Raw genomic sequence first — 24,276 nt, 5'->3', positions numbered from 1 at the left:
GATGACCTTCCCTTTACTGTCTGCATGGGTTTTGCATATTTTATTGAAACATCCAGTTTTTGCTTCTGCTGGAACTGGAGTACTGAACCAAGTGGGATTTCAGCTGCAATCAGGTGATTTGATTTCCTATTGGACAACAACAGTCTGCTGAGGACTGCAGAGGGGCTGACGAAGTCTTGGCGTTTGTTATTTTGACTTTATTATCTCAGATGTGAGCATTTGGGAATTTTGATCCGTGTTTGTAGAAGCAGATGGTCAAGTGGACTGTAGGATGCAAGGAGGAGTTGGGGAAGGTGGAAGAGTTTTTCCTGTCCTCGCTGTGTGTAAAGGGAGAGAGGTGATGTTGTGTCTCTGTAGGTTAAACAAGGCTAAGGGGTAGCTATATTGAGTGGTTGAGTAGCTGCAGGGGCCACTGTCTTAAAACCTGGTTTTCCAGCTGCAACTTGCTTCTCAGCTCCAAGACTGATGCATAAAAGAGATTTCTGCCCTATTTCAGTTCTACTGTTTTGTTTTTCTGTTTAATCTGGTGGTGTAGCAGGTCCAGGGAAAGCGGTTATCTCTAACAGAGAATTCAGTAGTTACTGAAAGTGCTTGGTAATTACTGAAAGTGTTGAGACCTTTGCTTCAATCTTTGGCTTTGTTCTTCCCTCTGGCCTTATCCGAGTTGTGAAACAAGCCTGTCTTTCTGTTTGGAAGGCGGGGGAGAGTTATTCAGCTGACAATATAAATGTAAAGAACCCATTTCCTGTTTTAGAGTCTAATTTTCTCAGTTGTTACTAGAAGCCAAGTACAGCTTTTTCCTTTTTAATGAATTGTTGATCTCTTCTTTTAGGATCCTTCAGCTGTGCCAAATACTGACAATGCCTTCACACTGTTTTATGTAAAATTCAGAGCAGCTGCTCCCAAAGTCAGAGTAAGTAGACTGGTAACTAGTTGCTAATAAGGAAGACATGAAAATGGGTTTTGAATTCATTATTAGTGAGTGCAAAGATTAGTGCATATTAATTGTTCACCAAAAAAAAAGAATTTTCCAAACTACTTTCCAGTGAATAGAGAAATTTGATTACTGATGATTCTTTTTTTCTCTTTATTGAGTAGACTCTTATTGAGCAAATAGAGCAAAGATCTGAGAAAATGCCAGAGTGAGTATGCCTACATAACTTGTTTTCAATATTTTAACTTTCTAGTCTTTGTATTTTGTTGAAATGTTGTGTTTAATGTATACTTCATTAAAGAAAAGTTTTAAATAGAAAGTTTTAAAAATGGAATTCTTTTAAAAGATCAAGTCTACATAATTGGAAATTTGAAAGAGGAAATTTTAATGAATATTGCAATTACTGATGTAATTTCTTGTTTGTTTGGTCAGGTATCAACAACTTCTCAATGAAGTCCATCAGTGTTACCTCGACCAGAGGGAGCTTCTGCTTGGTCCCAGTATCGCTAGCACCGTTACAGAACTAACCAGTCAGAACAACAGAGATCATTGTGCTCTGGTAGGAAAAGCAGGAATATGTTTGGGGGTGCTGTCGTGTTTCTTTCGTTGTAGTTAATTTTTTGTTTTATTTCTCTCCCAGCAAAATTCATTTGTTAAATTCGAACAGTATCTTGTGGAATTGTCAGTTTTGTTTATGACCTAAGGTCATGTGAATTTTTTGTAATTTTTACCATCATGCATAAAAAAGCACAATGAGCTGCTTTTTGGCTAGTAAAATCTTTTAAGTCCTTAGCTAGATACTTTTCTCAGTAATTCTGAATTTCACAAAACTTCAATTTTATCCCAGCTGTAGTGATATATCTGTAATGCTTCCTTTATTGTTGCTGCAAGGAAAATCATTTAGTGATGGAGTATATGTGTTTCTCTGAACACAGGTACGAAGCGGTTGTGCCTTTATGGTCCATGTTTGCCAAGATGAACACCAGCTTTACAATGAGTTCTTCACAAAACCAACACCAAAACTGGAGTAGGTGGTACATGCTGGTTTTTATTTTACTGCATTTAGTATTTACTGTGCTGTGGTAATAGCAGTCAGCATGATATGACAAATATGACTGTATTTAAACTGTTTGTTAAGAAACAGCAGAAAAAAAGTACTTTTGCTGTGCTTCAGGTTTTGATATTCTTGGGGTTCTTTTTTTTCAAGCAAAGCTGATAACGTATGGATAACTTATGGATAATTTATCTGAGTGAATAATTTGAGACACACACAGGAATAGCTGTTGAAGTTTACAGTGCTACAGCTCCTGGCTGTCCTCATGTTGCCTCCATGCCTAAGGTTTGCACAGTGAATTGCAGAAATGCTTTTCATCAACTTCAGTGTAAAATTAGATTGGTAATTTAGGGGTTGGCAAGCTGGCTTTGTAGACAAAAAATATTTGCATTTTCCTGCCTAAGACATGAACTGAAGACAGTAGCAGACATCTAGGGACAGTGATCTCTAACTAGATCTGGAGGGTGTTTGTCTTTGCATAGAAATTACATCATAAGAGTCTGGAGCTCTGAAATGTGAGCATTTGAGTAGCTTGCTCCCTTTCTCCATCTTGCTAATATGTTTTAATGACATTTTAATTTTAAAATATGGACAGGTCATATTCTATGAAGTTTATAAGTAAAGCATATCTATGCTAATATAACTGAAACAATATTGGATTATCTTAATATCAAGTCAGTGGAGTATGAGCTAAATAAGGATAAGCTGGAAGTGCATGGAAGCTCCCTAAGGATAATCCATACTGCCAGAGACCTGAATGCTTCCACAAATGCTTCCACAGAGACCACAAATGCTTCCAAGCCCACGAAACTCAGTGAAGTTTGAAGGGATGCTTCTGTAAGCAGGAACCTGGTGAAGGGGGAATGTTAAACCAGTCACGGAGGAGCTAAGCTTAGTCCAGGTCTCTTCTCGAAGCATCTCTGCTGGCAGTGGCCCTAGGGTCTGTGAAGTGACTTTTACAAGTTTTTCTCCAGTACATAAAGTACTTCAACCCTCAACTCTGTCCCTCCTTTTTGTCAGTATGAGTTGCTGTGGTTGTGATACTGTTTTTACTTTTTGCTTGCCCAGTTTAAGGAGCCCTTTTCTGAAAAATTGAGGTCTTATGCTGGACATGAGCCAATTTAGTTACGTCACCTCAAAATCAGAGTAAGAATTCCACTTAGCCAACTTAGACTAGCTCCTGAAGTAAGTGTGCTTAGTTGAAGTCAGAAATTCAATCCCAATTGCACTTCAAACCAAGAACAACAACTTTTGTAAATCATGACTTTTGATGGAATGTTGGTATTCCTCGTCACAACAACTTCCCTTTTTGCCTCTCTCTGAATTAGGTTTTTCAGAGTTGCCTAATGGCCTCTTTTTTTAATGCTGAGGTGCTCTGAAGAAATATTAGTTAGGTGTCTGTGTTCTGGTTTAAGAGCTTACCAAAACTCTGGACAACAGTAGAGGTCTGAGATGAAGTTGTGTTCAGGTAGCTGAAACATTCTCGGTTTATGCTTTTAACTTGGGGGTTAGTGTGTTACCAGTAACATTATTCTAATGTTACAGAATGCCGTTGAGAGACAGGCTCAAAATCATTTTCACTTTTTGTTTGTGCTGTGAAAGAAACTGAATGTCCTTTTCAGAAATTTCTCTGAACATTAAAAAACAAACAAAACCACCAAAAACACACAAAAAAGGGGGGTTGAGGGGTTTTTTTTACAAGGTAGTGAACAAACTGTACCAAACTGTACTTAAAAAAAAAAAAGGGGGGGGGGGGTCCAAGTACTTAATTATCTTTATTGTTTGATACTGCCTTGTTTAAACTGAGAGATGATTTGAACTTTCAGATAATATTAACAGCATTATCAGCTAATGCGTGACTAGTAAATGGAGCATTCAGAATGACAAATATAGCCTAGAGTATTCTGTGTCCTTACTTAAACTTCCTTTAAAACAAGAAATGAATATTCAGCAAATAAACAGGAGTGGGAATGTTTGGTGTGTTCAGTTAGGTTGGAAGGTGAATGCTGAGAGAAGCTGCAATAGATGTTGACAATACTTAGAGGAGGTTACCAAGCTTCTGTTCCTGTGTTCCTGGTTCTGATAAACTGTGGGATACTTGCAAGTGGATGAGCTTTTCATCACGAGGGAGTGGGGGTGTGGTTCGGAGCTCAGCAGGCACGTTTCTTTATGAGGAAGCCAGGAAAATGAATTTGCAAAAATTTCCCATTGTGATAGGTCACGTGTCTTTTTGCTGATGAATTCAAAACTCTGTCCCAATTTGAAGTGATTGGTATTCTGTAACTAAAAAAGACCTGTCAGGAAGGTTGTGTTTCAAACAACTGTTTTCTAGGACTTTTATGGTACTCTATTGCTTTGCTTTCTTGCCCTCACTTTATAAATATGTTTGTGATATGATTTTAGTTTGGCACTTTGAAATCCTGAAAGTGTGGCTTATAGTGTTATATTTTATATTTTCTTCACAGTGAACTCCTGGAGAAGTTGTGTCTTTCATTGTATGATGTTCTGAGGCCAATGATCATCCACGTTATTCACTTGGAGACTCTATCTGAACTCTGTGGGATTCTCAAAAACGAGATGCTTGAAGATCATGTACAGAACAATGGTAACTCATAGGTGGAATCTGATAGTTTTTTAACAGTCCTCCTAGTTGATGAAATAAGTGTTACTGAATTGCACAGGCAAACTCCCTGGATTTTTTGTGTTACTCTGTTTTGTATTAAAAACACAATGCCTTTTAATACCTTAAACATCTCAATGATGGTATGGTTATTTTCATTATTTATTTATAGTATAAAGGTCTGTATTTTTAAGGACTGCATTTTATCTTTATGTAAAGTAATGCACTGGTGCTGCAGAGTACTATTACCTATAACTGTCCTACTGTAAGCAGCCAGCCAGCCAGTATGTATACATGGGCCAGGACTGATTTAAATGCATCTTTTCAAATGAATAAATTGCTCTGGTTGGTCCATCCCTATAGAGACTTATGTATGCATAATGATGAAACAAAAGGAATGCAGACCTATTTGGTGGCTTGTCTTTTTTTATTTTGTCTTTCCTTGACCTAGCAGCTCCCATGCTAAGGGTTGTGATGCTAACAGAAGATTTATGTAGTTGATAGAAACTTCAGTGTGTTGAAAGAGTTCTGAGTTCATGATTTAGTAGAAAAGGGTTGACCATCATAAAAAATCTGCCAACTCATCTTAAGGTTACCAGAGAGTAACAGAATTATTTCACAGACCTGACTTTGAACAAGCATTGGAAAGAAACCATGCTTGATAGCTGGTTTATAAAACAGAGAACTCATCTCTGCATCTTTGTAAGTATCACGAATTGTTTATTTTCCTGGAATGCAATTTTAACGCTCTTGGGAATGAGGAAGAAGTTGTAGCATGGTATCTAGACTCATCTTAAGGAGAGACTTTCTACTATCTAAATTTAGGCTGATATAGTAGTTCTTAAGCTGGACTTGAGCTGCTTTGGGTCACCTGTTCTTTTGGGATACATAGATGAGTTTGGCTGTCAGCTCTTGCCAGGCATCCTGACGACACTGGGTGTGCTAAAAGCAAAGAAATGTACAGGTAGAAATGCTGCTCTTGCACTTCTAGTTCTGATAAGTCTTTCAAATAATCAAAATACTTAATGTGATGGCTGAGGTTTTCAATTTGAAATGGAATTTCCTGAGTCTGAAAACTTGAGATCTGAAGCGACTGCAAAATAGAGTTCTGTAGTTCCTGATGCGTGACAAGGGGTTTTCTTGCTTGCTGCTGTTGCAGAAGTTTTCTGACTTCTGCAGCAGATCATATTTCTGACAGTTCTATATGAGCTACTTAAGCTTTTACATTCCCAAAATTATTTTTGGAATGAAATTAACAAATTGTGTTTTTCTTATTTTTTCCAGCTGAGCAACTGGGTGCTTTTGCTGCTGGTGTCAAGCAGATGTTAGAGGATGTTCAAGAGCGTCTTGTCTACAGGACACACATTTACATTCAGACTGATATCATAGGCTACAAGCCTGCTCCAGGGGATCTTGCATATCCTGACAAGTTGGAAATGATGGAGGTATCATCTTGTTTTCTTTGTTTTTTCTTTCTTTTTTAATATAGATAACATAAACAAGCATATAGTATAGAGTACAGTACATTGCAGATGTGTGAGGGTTTTTTTTTGTTGTTTTTTCCCCGTTTTCACATGTCTGTAATATTACTGCTACCATCTGAAGTGGCATCCGCTGAATTTGAATTATGACCCAAGCTCAGTGTCAAAGAACACTTTACATCCAGCTCAGCAAAACTGACCGTAGTTTTCACATTTAACAAGTTTTTCTTTCACAGTAGTATTTTTTTTATTTACTTCCATGAATAGTGACTATTGCAGGATATATATATTTACATATATTTAAGAGACACACTTATATAACTGTGCTACAGGTGTGTGTTCAGAATTACTGGTCAGGGAGTGTTATTCTGCACTTTATGCACAGATCGTGTCATTTTAGGGTCATTCTCTGAGTTTCTGTTCATTTTGGAAAGAATCAAAATAATTATATTAATTTTACATGGTGAAAACTAGAACAATAAAAGATTTGAGTATGAAACTACTTACAGAATTACAGTGGTGGTCAATTAAGATCTTTAGTTTTTGACCAGAGCAAACTGCATTTGATAAGTAACTGAAAGCTAGTGCTACATGGAAGGAATCAGATATAATAAAACGGCTCCAGAACAGAAACTGTTGCCATTCATTTCGTAAAAAAAGGCTTCAGAATCAACATTTCTTTCCTATAAAGGTTGTTTTATAAGAAAGCTTGTTTTATGCATTGCCTGTGGTCTTGAAGAAATTGCCATTATATAACTGTATGTTATTGTGTGCAATTCTGGCTTGTAACCTGACAAGCATCGTGAGAACTTTCTCAGCAGTGAGAGAGAGAATCTCATTTTTATAAATTTATAAAAGTGTTATTACATTCCAATTTATGTTTTGGTGATTCTAAATGAAATTCATGGGTTTTTAGGAAAGTGCATAATCCCTAAGCTAGTGAGTTTTATGGAATCCATATATTTTATTCTGAAAGTTTAATGACAAATGAAAGTTCTTTTTAAAAAAAAAAAAAAAAAAAGCAAGTAATCAAAATCCACTACACAAAATACAGATAATGTCATCTCTCTGTTCATGATGGATGGAGATCAAAAGTTGTACTATTAAAACTGCTAGGACTGCAGGGCAGGGACTTTTTTTAATTGCATCAGTAAAACTGGAGAAAAAAATAATTGTGGGAGTTTTATAATGTTAGTGATGCTTGCATAGGCAGGCAGCTCAGCATCCTAGTCTACACCAGGCCTTATTTTCTGATTAGGGTTCTATGTCCAGACTCTTAGGGAGAAGAAGAAAATGAATTTTACAGTTCATTTTAGTGAGAAATATCCTATTCTTTTTATGTCCTCCTGAAACTCCTTTTTTTCATTTTCACCTGGTTTGTGATTCATTTTCCTGCTTGATTGCTTTTTAACCTCCAAACTTTCATATTTAGAGAGACCTTTTGTCTGGATAACTGAATTATTAAAGCGTTAAAAGCACAGGGCAGAGCCATTTCTTACACTGTTCTGCTCAAATATTAATGCAGTTCTTTCCTTCTTCTTGCTCTGTGTAGCTGCTTTGAAGCAGGCCAATAAGGGCGAAATGTAAAAATGTTAAGTACTATTAAGAAAGCTTTTTTTTGAACTCCTGTGGGGAGTGAATGAGAGCACTTCAGGACTATCTGCATGTGGCATTTATAATAATAAAACCATCACAGAGATTATCTACATCCAGTGACTGAATCTAAGTGTTGAATTGGGTCCCCAGGTCTGAGCTACTGTTTCTGGGTGCTTGTTGGTTAATCTTTATGGAGAAGTAAAAATGGGCAGAATGGAAAGCACTGCCCTTTATGCAGATCTGTATAATGCTTCCAGGTCTTAAGTAGGTGTTAACGTGTTTCTACTGCTGTTTTAGAAGCTGTCTTCGCTATGTTTTGGTTTCGCTAAAATACTGGAGATCTGAGTGTAGCAGACTTCTGTTAAGGTTCAATACTTTTTTAAATTATAAACAGAGAAGTATAGGCTTCTTTAAAAACAAGCAAACAAACAAAAGAACATTTTTCTTCTTTTACAGCAAATTGCACAGAGCTTAAAAGATGAACAGCAGAAGCTGTCATCCGAAGCTTCATTTTCAGATGTCCGGCTAGAAGATCCAGAGTCCTTAGCTAAATCTGGTATGCCTCGAAATACATTGCATATCACACTGACAAATTAATGCATAAAGCTCCTGGCGAGTGAGGATTAACTTGACCTATCAGTGAGAAACTTGCATGTGTCTTAAGAGGTGAAATTTGTTTCGAGTTGAGCTTCTCAACTTTTTGGAATGAAGAGCAAATTAATTTTATATTTTGGTGTGGCTCTTGTTATATTTTTAAAAATCCATTTGTTAATTGAATACTTTGAGTATTCAGAAGTGTTTTTGTCTGGGCCTTTGTTTGAAGAAGTGACTTTTTCCTCAGAATGGGTTTCCACGTAGTAGTTTTACATGCTTTTGCAATAACCCACGACACAGTCCTTGACATTTTAAATGTGACCTGTGTGTCAGCAGATTACAGTGAACTGGGAGCAATTTTTGTGAAATTTAATGTCAGTTACTGAATGTTAGTGAATGTTACAACCCTGTAAGTATATGGCTAAGACCCATCAAGAATATCAGCCTTTATTTTGTCACTTGTCAGAATGGTGGTGTTTCTCAGCAGCATCTTTCTTGGCTCATTCTCATACTCCTTTTGATTACCTGCTCCTTCTTTTGGCTTGCAAGACATGCACAGATCTTGCTGGTGGCTTCTATTTAGAGCCTGCAGACCCTGTGAAGAGCAGGGCTCATACCTTGCATGCCCAGCCCGAGGCACGTAACAGTCACACAGACCCCACCAGCCTCCAGGAGAAGGGAGGGACCTCTCTGGTATCCTGCATCCCATTCCCAAATGCCCCAGAGGACTGGGATTAGTCACCTCTTGAGGGTGTCAGCATCTCCCTTTTCAGTCCCTACAGAAAGAGCTGAAGTGTCTAATAAGCAGCTTAGGAAATTCAGACAGAAAACCCAAGGTCTGATTTTTTTTTTAATTGAAAAACAAGAAAAGATGCTACTGGGTTGTTTTTAGACAATTCCCACATCACATAATTGAATCACAAGGGCATATTCCCTCAAGAGGTAAAACTTCAAAACTTCCTTTTGAGTGGTTGCAAATTGAGATCAAGGTTATCAGGCTATTGGCTTGGCCATTTCCCAGCATCTAAGGGGAAAAGGAGAATAATATAAGATTTCTATCTGTCATGATCTGGGAAAATCCATTTTGAGCATACAGGGATGTTATAACGGTTGTCCAGGAGGTGGGATTTTTTAAAAATACTTGCTGAAAACTCCATGTCATTATCCTTTTTGCCTTTGAATCATTTCTGCCGTATGATGCCTAAACTGTGCACCTCTGCAGTTCTAAGATCAGCCACAGCAACAAGAAAAGCATAAAGAAGTAAAATTGATGGAATGGCTTGGTTTTCTTTCCTTTTTCTTTTTTCTTTTTTTTTTCCTGAGCATCTTCCATAGTTCTCTGGGAATATCCCTTTCTCTTGAACACCTTTCGCTAGTAATTGTTTGTCTGACCATTTTCAGCTGCTGGACTTAAGGGGGTGAGGGTCATTGGAGACATCCTTTTAAAACTAATTCATTAGAAAAGGGTAAGGCTGCACCGTTCCTGAAAGCGAATTCATGTCTTTCACAGAATCTTGTTTGCCCTGCAGAGAAGGAAAAAACGAAGCAATTTTGGTGCTGTAGTGCATATGATATTGCTGTAGGAAATCAATAAAAATTGTAGTCTGTGTTGCAGCCTCCTTCAGTTGAAAGTACTGATAGATGGGTTTGGATAGGGCCGAGGGATAGGTTTTTCATGTGTGTGGTTTACTTTTAAACAGGTTCAGCAGAATCTCTTAATGCCAGGCACCAGACGACGATTTCGCCAGCAGATCTGCATGGGATGTGGTATCCTACTGTCAGAAGGACTCTGGTGTGTCTCTCCAAGCTCTACAGATGCATAGATGTACGCAAACATTTCTTTATCTAGTGTCAAGGGAAGTGAAGGAGCATCTAGTACCAGTTCTAAATATGTTGAGCTAAATTAGTAATGGATAATTCCTGGCCTCTGCTATTTCTTGTTAGTCTTTTTGCGCGTGTCTTCATGCAAACCAAGTAAACTGACAAACTTAGGTCATGATTTCCGAGACAAATTTCTATCTGTAGCATTGGAAAGAAGGCTCTCGTATAAAGTATTAGTTATTATAATTCAGTTTCTGATGCTTAAGATGCTCGTCACTGGATTGAGAGAATGAGGCAGAAGAAAGTAGAAAATTCGATGTCATTACAGGGAGTGAACTTGTTGCTGAACCCAGTATCTCAGGATGCTGCTTGCTGTGTGCTTTGCACAAGGTGATGTTTCTGGAGTTAAAAATGATGACTATTTCTGTGTTTTCGAAATGTCTTCAGTACTTTGTGGCATGTTATTACAGCCTTAAAAATATAGGAAATATACATAGATACTAAGCAGGTGTTTACATTATCCAGTATTTAAGGCAGTTGTTATCTGCACATCAAACATACACACATGCAGAGTTTGTTTCATGAATATTTTTAGACTTTCCCTTTAAAATCAGATTTTATTTGTCATCTACCAATATAAGACTGGTAAGCCTCTGACAAACTTGCTGCAAGTGCTTTTTGTTTTCCTGTGTTAAATACAAGTTAACGCATTTCAAAATATTTTTGAGGTGCTAGGTGAACTACTGCCGTGGTGTTACTTGCTAAAAAAGAAACTAGAAACTTAGTACCTCGTTACTTAATACATGAGCCCTGTTAAGGTGAATATTTGTCATGATGGTCACTCCACAGGGCTTGCCAAGTGCCTTCCTCTATCCATCTAACTGGCAGCACGAGCAGGCTGTTATGTTTGCTTCCTGTGTTCCTGCATTTAGGCAGCGTGTTCCTAGCAAGTCAGGCGGTAGCGTTGGGTTCCTGGGAGCGTCTAGTGCACGAGGTGCCGCTCGGAGCGCTCCTCGTGCCTTGTAATCCCCTTTTTGGCTGTGTTTTCATCCCTGCAGAGGGCAGTGTTTCAGGGGCTATCGCAGGAGGCTCTGTCTGCCTGCATCCACTCGCTGCTCGGAGCTGCGGATTCTATCAGCAAAAACAAGGTCAGAATATGGGCTTTGGGTATGGGGTTGTTCTCGTTTCCTGCATATATCAAAAGCAATTCGTTTTTACTGTGTGGGCGTGTTTTTTTTTTTTTTTTTAATTCTATTGAAATCTTTCTTAAAGTGCATTGCTCTGTCCTCCGAGATCTGAAGGAATTGCTAGCTCTTAGTTATGGTAAGAGATTGTAAGATAGAAGTTCATACATAAGCCCATCTCAAAAGCAGAACTGCACACCATGGTTACAGGATGCCAACAAGAATTCCATCAAGTGATACCTAAAGAGAAATTCTGAGGGAAATCTCTGCTCCTGGTATTTCTTTATTGTCATTGCCTGTTACCCTTTTCTCTGATATATTATATATATGTGTGTGTGTGTATATATATATACACGTGTATATATATACACATGTATACATGTATACACACATGTATACACATATATATGTATACATGTATACACATGTATACACATGTATACACATGTATATATGTATACATGTATACACACATGTATACACATGTATACACATGTATATATATACACACACACACACACATATATTTTATATGAATATATATATAGTTTTCAATTATTTGATGGGGAGATTTTTTAAAATTTCGTTTATTAGATCTGTCTGTAATCAAAAGATTTTCACTGATCTGTTCCTCAGTTTGAAGCAGTTTCATGAAGTTATTTATGCCTTAAATGTGACTTTCTTAAATGTAACTGTAATTGAATGAAGCCTTTTTTTATTCCCCTTTTTTCTATTTCAGTTTCTTTAATGAAAACACTAATTTGCTAATTCCTAACAGCCAAGAAATGGTCTTATTCGCCTAGACTTGGTGATTTTTTTATAAACAATAAATACTTAGTAGTGGGGGAAAGTTACAGATGCTCTTAGAAGTGAAGAATTACTTTGAAGTGTTTAATTCTTCTGAGTGTGTCCTTCTAAAAATATAATCGGATAAAAATCATTTAAAGAAAAATTCAAACATTTGCTTTAAACTTGAGCACTTAACCAGGTCATATATAATCCAGAGCTCTACAGATAATTATCCATTCCAGCACTAAACCAGGCTGCTTTTGACTGTAAAGACTGAAACTGGTCTGGCAATGAGCTCTAGACTGGTTGGCCCGAGACTGGGGTCTGTCCCTTTGCTCGTGACACCTCTTAATTTAATATTATTGGGTGAAGTCACACACATAAAAATTAGAAAGGAATGAACAAATGAGCACTCAAAAGCTTCTCACCATTTATTTTTAGTAGCGCTTTTATTTATTAAAACTGTGAATTGAAAATTAATTACTTAGCTATTTTAACATTATGTCAGGAAGAGTTCTCTTCCAGCTTGCAAAGCAAAGAAGTATTCCTGAATCCTCCTGCATTTACCTCAATGAGCCATGAACTTTAAAGGTTCAAAGCTGCACGCAGCGTAAACCGCGTGGCTGAAATAACCAGCAGTGCAGAACCCATGGTGGCAGTGGTGGAAACTTGGCCCTGCTTTATTCCTCGTGTCTTTGCTGTACTGTTTCAAAATTAACTGAGCTTTGCATTTAATGATATGAGAAAACTGCCCTGTAAGACTTTGGCACAATAGTACAGTTAATGTTTCTGCCATAACCTTGATTAGTTGTCCTGATTTTTTTTTCCTAGTTATCCAGCCCTGATTTTCCACTCTAAGTTATGATGTACAAGGACTATTTATATAAAGCAACTAAGTTATGAAGAATTAGGCTGTATCTCAAATAATCTCTCAAACCTGTGTATAAAGTGGAGTTGGTAATACTGCTATATAATTTAGTCCTTCTAAGGAGCATGAATAAAATGTGCTTCAGTAGTAGAGGGATCTATTAGGAATAGTCCCAAAGTGGGGCTTGTTGGTCCCAGATTGTAGTTAATGGTGTCACAGACTAATGGAAAAAACTTGTAAGGCTTTTGCAATCAATTTTGTTAGAGTAAGCACCTGCTAAAAGGGGAGGTATTGAGACTGCTGCTCATTTAATGTTTTTTAAAGTTGTGATGTGTGTTCTTTTTCTTGTGCTGTAGACCCAGGTTGATGGACAGCTTTTCTTAATAAAACATCTTTTGATTCTTCGTGAACAAATTGCTCCTTTCCACACTGAATTCACCATTAAGGAAATTTCCCTGGACCTTAAGAAAACTAGAGGTACTGAACAGTTGCTGGCTACAGAAAGGGATGGGATTGTCCTCCCTTACTGTGCTAGCAGAAGTTGTGGGTTTATTTTATGTTCACCTGCAATGACCCTGTGGGCTTGCTCTAATCTCCTGCTTTAGTCTTATTTTTTCTGAAGAAAAAGGAATCCAAAAAAAAGAACAAAATAAGCACCTGTATAAGGGCAATCCAAGATGGTTCTGACAAGTTCCTTGCTTTGTGTGTGAAATGCATTTGCCTGTGCTTTCTGCTGCTGACCTAACTTGTGTTTGCAATCTTTTTAAGAAAGGCTAAGTAGTCTTTACATTTCCATTTCACAGAGATGTCTCTCCATTTTGGTGACCTTTTAAGAGACTAACTTTTGTTGCTGCTGGTTAGCTGGTTGATTTAAAGATTTATAGCTGACTTGCACAGAATACATCAAAAATTCCTGCGAGTTTTGGTTTAGGAAAGGGGTGCTTTTGTTGCAAATGTAATAAGCAGCCTTACTGAAAAGTTTTATGAAGTGAGCATGCCTCTCAGGAAGGGAAAACAAAGAGTGATGGCCTGGCTTCTCAAACTGTGTTCTGCTTGCTTTGTGAAATGCATGGGGAAAAGAAATCTCATGGAAAAGTTGAAGGGTTGAGGAATCTGTAAGTCGCTAAAGGGAAAAGTAATTGGAAACTTGTCGGATTTTACTTTCTTTCCAGAAGAGAAAGCTGAAGAAGTAACTTTTCTTACCTGCTACCTAATGTGCTCCTTGAACTAAGAAATTCTTACACTAACCATTTCCCTTGTTGCATTTGAACATCAATGAAACCTCCTACCTGTTGAGTAGTTTCTAGTTGCCTGGAGGTTAAAGGGTAAATACGTCCTTTTGGTGTCTTTTCCTGGCTGACATACAAGTTTATTCTCCATTTAATTGAATAAATTTTTGTGCCAGCCAGAGCTTTGCTGCTGGTGGTGGTAAGTAATGGAAAACACTTTGTGCTACGTATGGGGATTGAAAAGATGTAAGCTGTGCATAATCCCTAATGTAGTATAACTTAAGCCAGTAGGGCTTTAAAGACTTCGTATCTGTGTTGAGTTCTGGAAGCAAAATAATGTGGCTGGTAGGAGTTTTACTGTCTTATAGGCAGTTTTCTGCATAAAGGTATAACTTGGGATTCATAGATAAAGGGACATTCCTTAATGTAGAAATGAAGCTTCCAAAAAAAAAAAAATATGGTAATGCTAGGGTATTATAATTGAAAGACGTAGTGGGGAGAGGTTTTCAGACTGGTTAGCTCTTAGGCACCTTATTAGGAACTTAGGTTCTTTTTAGAATCTGTAAAGTTTCTAGGGAATAAGAGAAGAAAGGAAGAAACGAATCTTCCTTTGCCGTCCCCTGTAACTACATAGACTCTGAGGTTAGTGCCAAGCCTGCGTGTCTGGTATTTGCTCTTTGTTTATTGCCTTTGACAGTGCTCTCTTAAGGCACGTATCTGTGTTCCTTCCCTTTGTTTTACGCAGCAACAGGGGTAGAGACCTGCTTCTAAAATTAAAAAAAGAAAAAGTTTGAGATGTAGGAGGATGAATGAATGAAAGATACTGGGGTTACAGGCATTGCTGAAAGCACTGCTGAAAATGTATTGATAAGTATTGATTTTTTGATTAAGTTTAAGGTTGATGACATCCTTCTGATACATAGGAATAACTTGGGTATCTTGTGCTAGTTGCAGGTATAACTGCTTTTCCCTCTTGAGATGTCTGCAGACTACAAGCAACGTTTTGTTGGTTAGTCCTAACTACAGAAATAAACTGCACAGGAAGACAGTGCCAGTTCTAAGTTATTTTGTGCAATCATGCTTGGTATTCTGAGGCCACATGGGCCAAATTCTGACTTCCTTTAGCTGCTTAGTTTGCTACGCATGTGAAGTTTTGGGGTTTTTTCACTTTTAAGCAGAGTTACAAATGGAAAGGTTTTGCAGTATTTCCTGTTGTTCGCATTTCAGCTAGAGGCAGTCAGCTGTTCCTTTAGGTGATGTATCTACCTTAAACAGGTAAATTAACAGTAGCACCACTGGAGCTGAGTGTGCTGTACCCAGCATGGTGTACACCCAGATCAAACTGTGCGTGTGTCTGTGCCTTTCTGTGTCCATGTGCACACGCAGCAGTGGCCTCCCTCATGTTTTAGAGGTGATGATGCTATGCCATTTTAATGAGCAAATGAGCGATTAATGTTTTAGGTTCCCTTCAAGTTAGCTGAATCACATGTACTTATAATGTGAGCAACTTTGTTTCACAGATGCAGCGTTTAAAATCCTCAACCCAAAGGCGGTGTCAAGATTCTTCAGGCTAAACAGCAACAATGCCTTGATACAGTTCTTACTGGAGGTAATAGAGGGTCTTTAACTGCACAAGAAAAATCTTGTTGTTTAAGTGGGTGGTGATCTCTGGCAAATAAAAAGGAGAAAATTGTTGTCTTTTTTTCAAGGGTACTCCAGAAATCAGAGAACATTACATCGACTCTAAAAAAGATGTAGATCGTCATCTGAAATCAGCTTGCGAGCAGTTCATTCAGCAGCAGACCAAACAGTTTATAGAACAGCTGGAGGAGTTCATGACAAAGGTACAAAGCTGCTGTATGTTTATTAACCTAACAGAAAAACCAGTGGGTCCAGGGCATTAATTTTTAAATCGGATATAAGAGTGTGCTGGTGCTACCTGGTTAGCTGAAGGTGACCACGTCTCCCACTGGAAGATCATGTTTCCTTAGAAGTCTCAATGAGAAATGTCCAGGCACTTTTGAGACTGCAGGATCAAAGGAATGAATCACAGTTGGTTTGTTTTTTAAGTGAATCTTTGTGCTCTGTCATTAGAAAGCTTTTCAGCTCAATGAAACAGGTCTGTGAAATTTGACACAAGCTTCCCTGTTTGCAAGAGGACTTATAAATTCAGCACTTGGATAAAAGTCTCCAAAAACAGTCTCAGGTCATGTAGCTTTGAAGGGAAGTCTTAGAGTAGGGCTGTTGTTGCATTTGCTTGTCAGTTTTCAGTCAGCTTCAGAGCAGTGAGATGCTGTCTGAGCAGGACTTGCCTCCTAAGTCCAGTTTGTAACAGAAATTATTGACTAGATGGGGGGTGGAAAGGTACTGTAGGGGTCGGGAACAAAAAAGCATCGTGCTCCAATAGACTTCTGCCTAGAACCTGCTCTAGAATTTAGAATTCCTGGATATCTGGAGAAAATAACACAGCAGGATCTCTTCTGGAAAATGAGAAGTGTGTTGTGGATACCGTGTACTGAGTAGAAGTGGTTTTGTAGCTTGACATCTCAGCACTTGGGGCTGTGGCGTTGCGTGAGTGCCAGAAACATCAAGCCACTTGCTGCCTTCTGAGAATTCCGAAGATTCAGTGTTAATTTTACTGATGCCTGTAATACTGGAGCAAGGGGCCAGTAAGATGCCTAAAATACAGATAGGGAATTGGTGGAATTGTTGGAGTTGCCCAAATTTTCTTCATTTGATTTATTGAAAACTTGGGCAGTTCAACATTCTCAAATATAAATCGCTATTGAGTTTTCTCCATGTGCCTATGTGTCTTTGTAAATGACTGTGTTTTTCAATTGCATTTCTGTCAAGCTCCTTCCTCTCTTTATTATTAAGCCAGGCCTTAGATATGAGAGAGAAAAGGGAAGGTTCAGTAAGGTAAACTGCAGTGTTTGAGAGATTTGTGCAATTACTACTGGATCTTTTTGTTGTGATTTCAACAAAAATTAAGGAATAACGTTGTGTTGATTGTGATTGTTTTAGGTGTCTGCTTTAAAAACAATGGCCACGCAAGGAGGTCCCAAGTACAGCCTGTCCCAGCAACCGTGGGCACAACCAGGTATTTATTTGTTTTGCATTCTTCTGTTATCTCCAAGATGCTGGTGTGCTGGTAAAGCCACACTCATTTTCTGTTTTGAGACCTCTTTTGAAAACTTCACCTGAAGTGGAGAAGACAGACCTCTTCTACTCATCGTTTTTGGAAGAGTGGTATAAGCTGCATTATGTGGAGCTAGAGTATTTCAGCATGTCATTTCTCTCTGTGTGTGCTTCAGTGCATGACTCCTTAAAAAAAAAAAAAAAAAAAAAAAAAAAAAAAACAGTAATCTGAAAAGTTGGGCATTTTAATGTGGATTTTGAGAATGAGATGTAGAAATTTCGGAGTAGGAATCTAAGAACTGACACCTAAGAACTATCTTATTCTTGAAAATCTTGGCTTATATTTTGACCTGCATTCTAGTTTAAATGTCTTAAGATTCCTCTAAATGAAATCTGGCAAACTCCAGAGTGTGCCCTTAATTGGTGCAGAAGATGGATGACTTCAGCATTTCTCAAGCTGCGCCTGTTTTTGCATGAAAACAGCATTTCCATAGCTGAATACAGAATGTGCTTAAGATATTAAGGTCAAATTAAGAAAAAACTTTTGCTTTTATGGGAAAAAGTGAGTCAACATTGAAACTTTTGTTGCCTGTACATTTGGTAACCATTTCCTCTTCAGTTTTTCAATGGCTGTCTGAAATCCAGCTTTGCTTCCCTCTAACTGAGAACGCAAACACAAATGTTTCATAGCACATTTGGCAATGTAGCCTAGTTAAGATACTCCTGGGTTGTTTTTGCTCTTTGTATTACAAGGTTAAGCTAACACAAGGCACTGAGAAATCTTATTATGCTACTTCTTACATTGGAGCCTTCTGTTGTGTCACATTTCGTAAAATGCAAAGCCAGCAATATTCATTCATAATTCAGTGCTGCTCCATGGTTCATGCAATCTCAGGGGCTGACTTGGGCTCCTGCTTATTTCTGACTTGTTTATGAGTATTTTTAACATTTCTTTGGAGATAGTTATGGGTGTAGAAGCAGATGTAAGTGGAGCTTGTGTTTCTTGGGGTCATTTGTCTGGAAAGCAGGAGTAGGTGGAATAAAATTTAGATACCATAGAAATGAGGAAGAAAATGTAATATGTTAACTTTGGGGATTTAAAGCTATGAAATATAGATTTGTCTTGCCCCTTGAGCAAAGATCTTGTAAAACCATTAAAATCCTCTGCAGTAAAGCAACATGGTTTTGTCTGAGACAGGATTCCTGTCTGGTTGAGTCACCCTCCAGGTGGCCATGCAGCCTTTCTTCCTGCAGACATGGCACATGGACAGTAAGGAGAAGTTGTGATACACTGTTCTCCTTGCTAGGCCTTTTTATTCCCCAGCAGTTGCTTTTCTGGGTAAGGAAGCTTTCTAGAAGAAAGCCTAAGTAGATCTTTATTGCTGTTGGAAGACTGCAACCTCAGGAACATCTGGAGGATGTGGGGAGCTGCAGATAGAGGTCGAATGGATTTACTGCAGGGAAATAGGGGTCGGGTCTTGAGCAGATCCTGAGAAACCCAAGATCCTGAGGAAAGAGCTTTGTTTGACGTGTTATGGTCGTGCAGTGAGATGACAGCACTTTTTTTTCAGTCTGCACTGTGGTACCAATCAGCTCAGGTAAAGTGGAGGTGGTCTTCTGGAATGTGCCTTTGAACTAGCAAAGGGGGATGCTAATCTGTTAATTGTCTTCTCTTTCAGCAAAGGTCAATGATCTGGTCTCTGCCACTTACAAGACGATAAAAACGAAGCTGCCGTCAACGTTACGAAGCATGTCATTGTACTTGTCCAATAAAGATACAGAATTCATTCTGTTTAAGCCAGTTAGGGTGAGTATTATTAGATGTACATCAGCCTGTTCTTGTGTACTAAACTGTTGGACCCTAATTTAGTTCCTAAGACTTTAAGCACATTTTGTAGCATCATGCAGCTTGTTGGCATGTACGTGTATGTACACAGGGATATTCTAGGCTAGCAGTGTGGCCAGTAAGCATGACAAATACCATGTGCTGTCCTGCTCTTCCCTATATTCCACCTACATAGGCCATGTTGCTGTTAATAACACAGTAATTTGCACATCTGCAACTTGTTCTAAGCCTTGGCCAGCTCTTCATGGGCAGAAGTGCTGGCGCTAGAGAGAGTGATGCAGATCCAGCAGGGACCCTCTTGTAACCCACAAGAAGACCCAAGTTTGAGTTTTCCAGCATTTAAAGCTATAGCACTTAGTGCTTCATTTCTTCACATCTTAGGTGAAACTTTTCCTCACAGCCACGTGGGGTTCTTTGCTGCTCTTCTGGACTTTTTTAGAGCAAACCCCCTCAAAGCTCTGCCACATCATCTGGCCTTCAGTAGCTATTCCATGTATATCATGCCTGCTCTAGCTTATATTTGAGATGAGTTTTGTGTTATTTCAACATTGTTTCTTTTTATTTTTATCTCTTTCGAAAGAATAACATTCAGCAAATGTTCCAGAAACTCCATGCTTTGTTAAAGGAAGAATTTAGTAATGAGGATCTCCAGATCATAGCTTGTCCTTCAATGGAACAGGTACGTATTGTGTATGTTGAAGCTCCTTGTTTTCAGTTGCTCTTTCACATGTCTGATTTTTTTTTTTTAAGGCAAAAAGTCAGTCTCTTTTTTTTTTTTTTTTTTCTGGTGTTCCAAATCCTTTTCCATTTTTATCCCCTGAAAGCCTGGGTTTGATCACCCAGGGTTATTCAGAACTCTCAGTTAAAAATTACTTTTTAAGTTTTTCTTTAGTAAATTCTTTAAGACAACTTTTAAATTAAAGGTGGTGGTTGATGTTGCAGAGGGTTTGATTGTACAGTGCCTTGGCAGAGAGTCAGCTGGAAGACTTCACCCACTTTGGAGCCTTATCTTTGTGGGGAGGAATCTGGGGTAGTAAATATTCACACACACGACAGAATTATATTAGGAAGCAGTGGGAACAAATTATAAGATAGAATTTAAAGTAAATTGCTTTGGGAAAATGTACAGATATAGGGACAAGTAATCTGGCTGTAATGGTCCAGAGAATATGGATAGAGTTGTGACTGTCCTGATTTGCCAGTATTTAAACAGATAAAGATAATATTAAGAGGAGTTTTTCTGCAGTGAGTGTAGCAACCAAGCAGTGTGATAACTGTCGTGGAGCCCAGAGAAGAGCTGATGCCAATGGAAGGAGGTGGGATTATCGCAAAGAAGTTGACTCCCTTTAACACTCTATCAGTTGATCCTTAGAGTCATTTTTTTGAACAAATTAAAGTGCATAGAAAACCATATTGTAATTGTAGGGAAACAAACATTGTGAAGGATCTCTCATATGCTTGAAATAATGAGCAAAATAGCTACTGCCATTTTTTTTTGCCAGCTATTTTTTTTCCTGGACTCCCTTGCTAGAAGCTTTAATGCAATAGGTTGTGCCTGCTGGAAGGACTAGTCGGTGTGGTCAGCAATTCCCTGTTAGGAAGCCCGAGTAGGGCGGTGATGGAAAATTGGGGGGAATTGTCTTGTGATGGTTCTTCTAGTTTCTCTAAATCCTTAGACATTCCTTAGGATTTCTTTTTAGAGTCTAAAATATCAGACATGAGATCTTAGCTGTTATGTCTAAGGTGGACTTTGTCTTTCAGGTGAACTTGCTCCTGTCAATGTCCAAGTAGCCCAGCAGAGAGGCTGCTTCAAGGAAACTTCAGCTGAGCAGCGAGCAGCGATGGGGATGCGAAGGTTCGGAGTGAGCAAAGGATCCCAGTGTGCACTAAGGCTCTCCAGGCTGCTTAACTCTGATTAGTGGTGGAGGGGGGGAAATCAGTTCCATAGATTCCTTGAAGGTCTTGCTATTTGAGGAGAGGGAAATAACAATGCAAAAAACCCTTCCTTGTGCAAGCTCAGTTACTGCCTTTTCCAGTCTTCAAGGTTGCACTTCCTGTTTTTTTCATTTGTTCATGTAAAGGAAAACAAGAAAGAATTTGTTTTTTAAGCTCATGTATGCAATGAAAAGAAGCATTTTTCAAAGACACACTCTAAATAAAGTGGAGGAAATCACATGGAGAAGGGAGCAGGTATTTGCAAGGCTTCGAGATAAACACATTGCATATGTCAACTTGATTTTAGTAGGCATGTTCCTTTTCCTTTAAACCTCTCTGAGAATGCACGTGATTGAATTTTGGAGGTTGTTAGTTGGGAAGACTTTATTTTCCTTGAACTTCTCAAAACACCTGATTCTTTTTATACTCTCATGCCTGGGAGCTCATGAGGTCTGACCTGGAGGTTCACGTTCTAACCTCTTCCATGTAAAGAATCTCAAATGCATGAGATTTTCCATGGAAAGCTGTGCAATATAATTTCTGTTGTTTCTGAGGGAAACAACTGTGTTTTCACGTGCTTTGCAGCAAAGGCCAAGCTTAGCCTTGAGGTTCTCGGGCATACTACGTTTTCACATTGGAGTAGTTTCCTTGCCTTACCTGATCAGTGGTGTGTTGCCCTGCTTGGTCACACTGGAACAGGGCTAGGGCTGGACCTTGTGCACTAAATAAAGGTTAATGTGGGGTGGGATGTCAGAAAGGAATGTGAAAGCACCCTCAAATCACCGTGGCAAGTAAGAGGCTAAGAGAAATGCTCAGTAACTGGTAAACAGTGCACAGTGTTCAACATGCATCAGTTAGTACTCTGTTTCACAAAGCTGATTGCTAAATGCTTTGTCATTAATAGAATGAGACATTAAAAGCAGCTCTAGGGTATCCCAGTGTGTGAATTTCTTGTGCAGCAGTGCAAAAGAAAAATATGGTGACTTACATATAGCATTTTTTAAAAACTTTTTTAAAAACCTGTTCTGTAATTTGAATTATGTTGAAGTTTTGGTGCACATCAGTGGTGTTTTGAAACAACAATTTGCTGTTAGAAATCAGATGGCTGGAGACTACAAGGTTGGGATTTAAAGCTGCTGTGAGAAGTGTTGCAGCAGTGGTGCTGAGGTACGTAAATGGTACTTATAGGACCTTCCATAACTCCTTAAAATTCACTAAAGGAACTAACGAGGAAGAAAACTTACCCTTTCTTTACACTCATGTAGAAATATAGGCTGTAAAATAATGTCCATTGCCTTGTAATATATGTATATTTGAGGTTTTTATAAAGTTTTACAGAAGGATTGCATGATTGCTGTACAGAATGACAGCTGATTTAATACCTTGTACAGAGGTGTGAAGGGGCAACCCCGATGGTAGCGTCTCTTGTGCGTGGGATCTATTCACCTCTGGAGCAGCCAGGCAGCTCCAGGACAGCGGCTTGGGAGATCAGGAGAGCAGTGAATTTATACAGCCTGTTTGCTAAATGAACATTTGTTTAAACATGTACAGTTTCAGATATTTACTTTACAAATAGTGTAAATACTTTCAAGAGATTAATTTAAGATGCTTTATATTATCTGACTAGAAACTTGCTGTTTTTAATTTTTTTAAATAAAAATGTTGCCTCCTATTTTGGTCCAAGAGTAAAGCTTTATTCTGTATCCTGAGGCTTCTCTGTCAACATAACTGTACTACAAAAACAATAAATGTCCTGTAAGCACACCGTGCTTTGTTAAGAAAAAGAAAATGTTCTTTTTAGCAGTAAGAGAGCTGACTTTATTTAGCACAGATAAATACCTGACTGCTGAATGTACAGCTAATTGTTTAAGTAATCCCTCTTTATGGTTATAATAAAAGGATATTTGTACTTTCTTTACTGAAAAGACAAAAAGATCTTGTGTGCCTAAATAGTCTCTTTGCTGCAATTATATTAAGGGGAATAAACCACAGCTGTTCTACAAGACCGTGTTTTAACTAGTTGGCCGTCACCAAGAGTAAGCTTGGGCGCCGATGGCAGAAACCCCTGGTGTTATTCAGGCCTTACTTTGTGCAGTAGCTGTTGTGGCTGCCCGGTTGGTCACAGTTGCACCTACCCAGACCTCCTCATTCCCGGTACTGCCTCCTGGCCCTGGGCCTCGCAGCCTCTCACCACCCGGGTGCTTGTTCCTTGCACCCTCACTCAGGTCTTACTGGGGCTCTACTGCAGCCTGTCTTTGCACCCCTTAACAATGTAAAGAAACCCCCAAGTGTAAACTTGAAATAATAAATCAGCGTGTCCCTGCTGCTCGGGAAACTGGTGGTTTGTGAGGTAGGAGCATGACCAGCTGCCCAGACTGGAGCCTCGGTGCCTGAGGGGCTCTTCACCCTCTCTTGGATCTCCCTACACCCAGGCTCCTGTTTTTCCTCCCCGTTGTCCTGTCCTGTATGTGTTTTGGCTGAGGCAGCTTGAGGGGGTCGGGTTTGGGGTTAACTGGTCCTTTAGCTGTAGGAAGGAAGCCCTCTCCTGCCCCCCAGCCCTCCCGTGTTGCCACAGTCCTGCTACAGTCCATCCAGGGCTCGGTGTTGCAAGGGCTCAACCTACACAAAGATGGGCGCCGGGAGCTTGGAAAAAGGCACTTTATTTTCATAGCAAAGCTGCCCGGCTGCTACTGCCTTGGCGCAAAGGAAGAGTTAATCTGAAGCGTCGGCCAGTGGCGCAGGCACCGGCCCCGCGTCTCCATGTGTTCGTTGTGGCGCTTCTCACGGATGGCGGATAGCGGAGGACCCGGAGCGGTGAGCTCACTGCGGGAGGGGGTGCCAGAAGCGGTGCACTGCTGCTTGTATCTCCAGGAGCAGGCTCCTGAGCTCGCTCCTTTTGGACTCGAGGAAGAGCTCCTCCGTGCTGCTTGGCCTTGTAAGCAAGTGTCTTGTCTCGGGGTCTTTCAACTGCAAGGAAAGCGCACGTTAAAGAGCAGAGCAGCGATGCTGAAGAGCGGCCGTGAGCTCCTGGCCATCCCCACGTAGTCCCATGGCATGGGGCATTTCGGAGCCGACCGCCCGCGTCCGCATCCAGCTGAGGATGTGGGTGCTGGACACTAACACGTCGGGACAGTCACCCCAGGGCTGAGCCCTGGTGGAAACAGCATTCCCGCCTCCTGGGAAGGGT

General features: G+C 39.4%; 2 protein-coding genes across 2 annotated transcripts in view; one reads left to right on the top strand and one right to left on the bottom strand.

Moving 5' to 3' along the window:
- The window catches only part of COG3 (component of oligomeric golgi complex 3), a 28,678-nt gene extending 7,644 nt beyond the window's left edge, over positions 1-21,034 (top strand). Inside the window, exons 8-23 of the mRNA XM_088521042.1 lie at positions 833-913; positions 1,099-1,142; positions 1,367-1,493; positions 1,870-1,961; positions 4,454-4,593; positions 5,893-6,053; positions 8,142-8,241; positions 9,980-10,104; positions 11,159-11,248; positions 13,298-13,418; positions 15,691-15,779; positions 15,880-16,014; positions 17,195-17,270; positions 18,988-19,115; positions 19,735-19,833; positions 20,916-21,034. Of these exons, the coding sequence (XP_088377168.1) occupies positions 833-913; positions 1,099-1,142; positions 1,367-1,493; positions 1,870-1,961; positions 4,454-4,593; positions 5,893-6,053; positions 8,142-8,241; positions 9,980-10,104; positions 11,159-11,248; positions 13,298-13,418; positions 15,691-15,779; positions 15,880-16,014; positions 17,195-17,270; positions 18,988-19,115; positions 19,735-19,833; positions 20,916-20,945 (1,638 nt within the window). The 3' untranslated portion in view covers positions 20,946-21,034. The remainder of the gene's footprint in view (positions 1-832; positions 914-1,098; positions 1,143-1,366; positions 1,494-1,869; positions 1,962-4,453; positions 4,594-5,892; positions 6,054-8,141; positions 8,242-9,979; positions 10,105-11,158; positions 11,249-13,297; positions 13,419-15,690; positions 15,780-15,879; positions 16,015-17,194; positions 17,271-18,987; positions 19,116-19,734; positions 19,834-20,915) is intronic.
- A 2,875-nt stretch (positions 21,035-23,909) lies between these two features.
- The window catches only part of ERICH6B (glutamate rich 6B), a 28,420-nt gene continuing 28,053 nt past the window's right edge, over positions 23,910-24,276 (bottom strand). Inside the window, exon 14 of the mRNA XM_088521044.1 lies at positions 23,910-24,056. Within this exon, the coding sequence (XP_088377170.1) occupies positions 23,910-24,056 (147 nt within the window). The remainder of the gene's footprint in view (positions 24,057-24,276) is intronic.

Source organism: Tinamus guttatus, unplaced genomic scaffold (assembly GCF_059628265.1).
Source record: "Tinamus guttatus ecotype Peru unplaced genomic scaffold, ASM5962826v1 Tinamus_guttatus_pri_ptg000112l, whole genome shotgun sequence".
Lineage (NCBI taxonomy): Eukaryota > Metazoa > Chordata > Aves > Tinamiformes > Tinamidae > Tinamus > Tinamus guttatus.
Note: the sequence above shows the minus strand (reverse complement) of the source record. Positions and strands in the feature narration are given on the sequence as shown.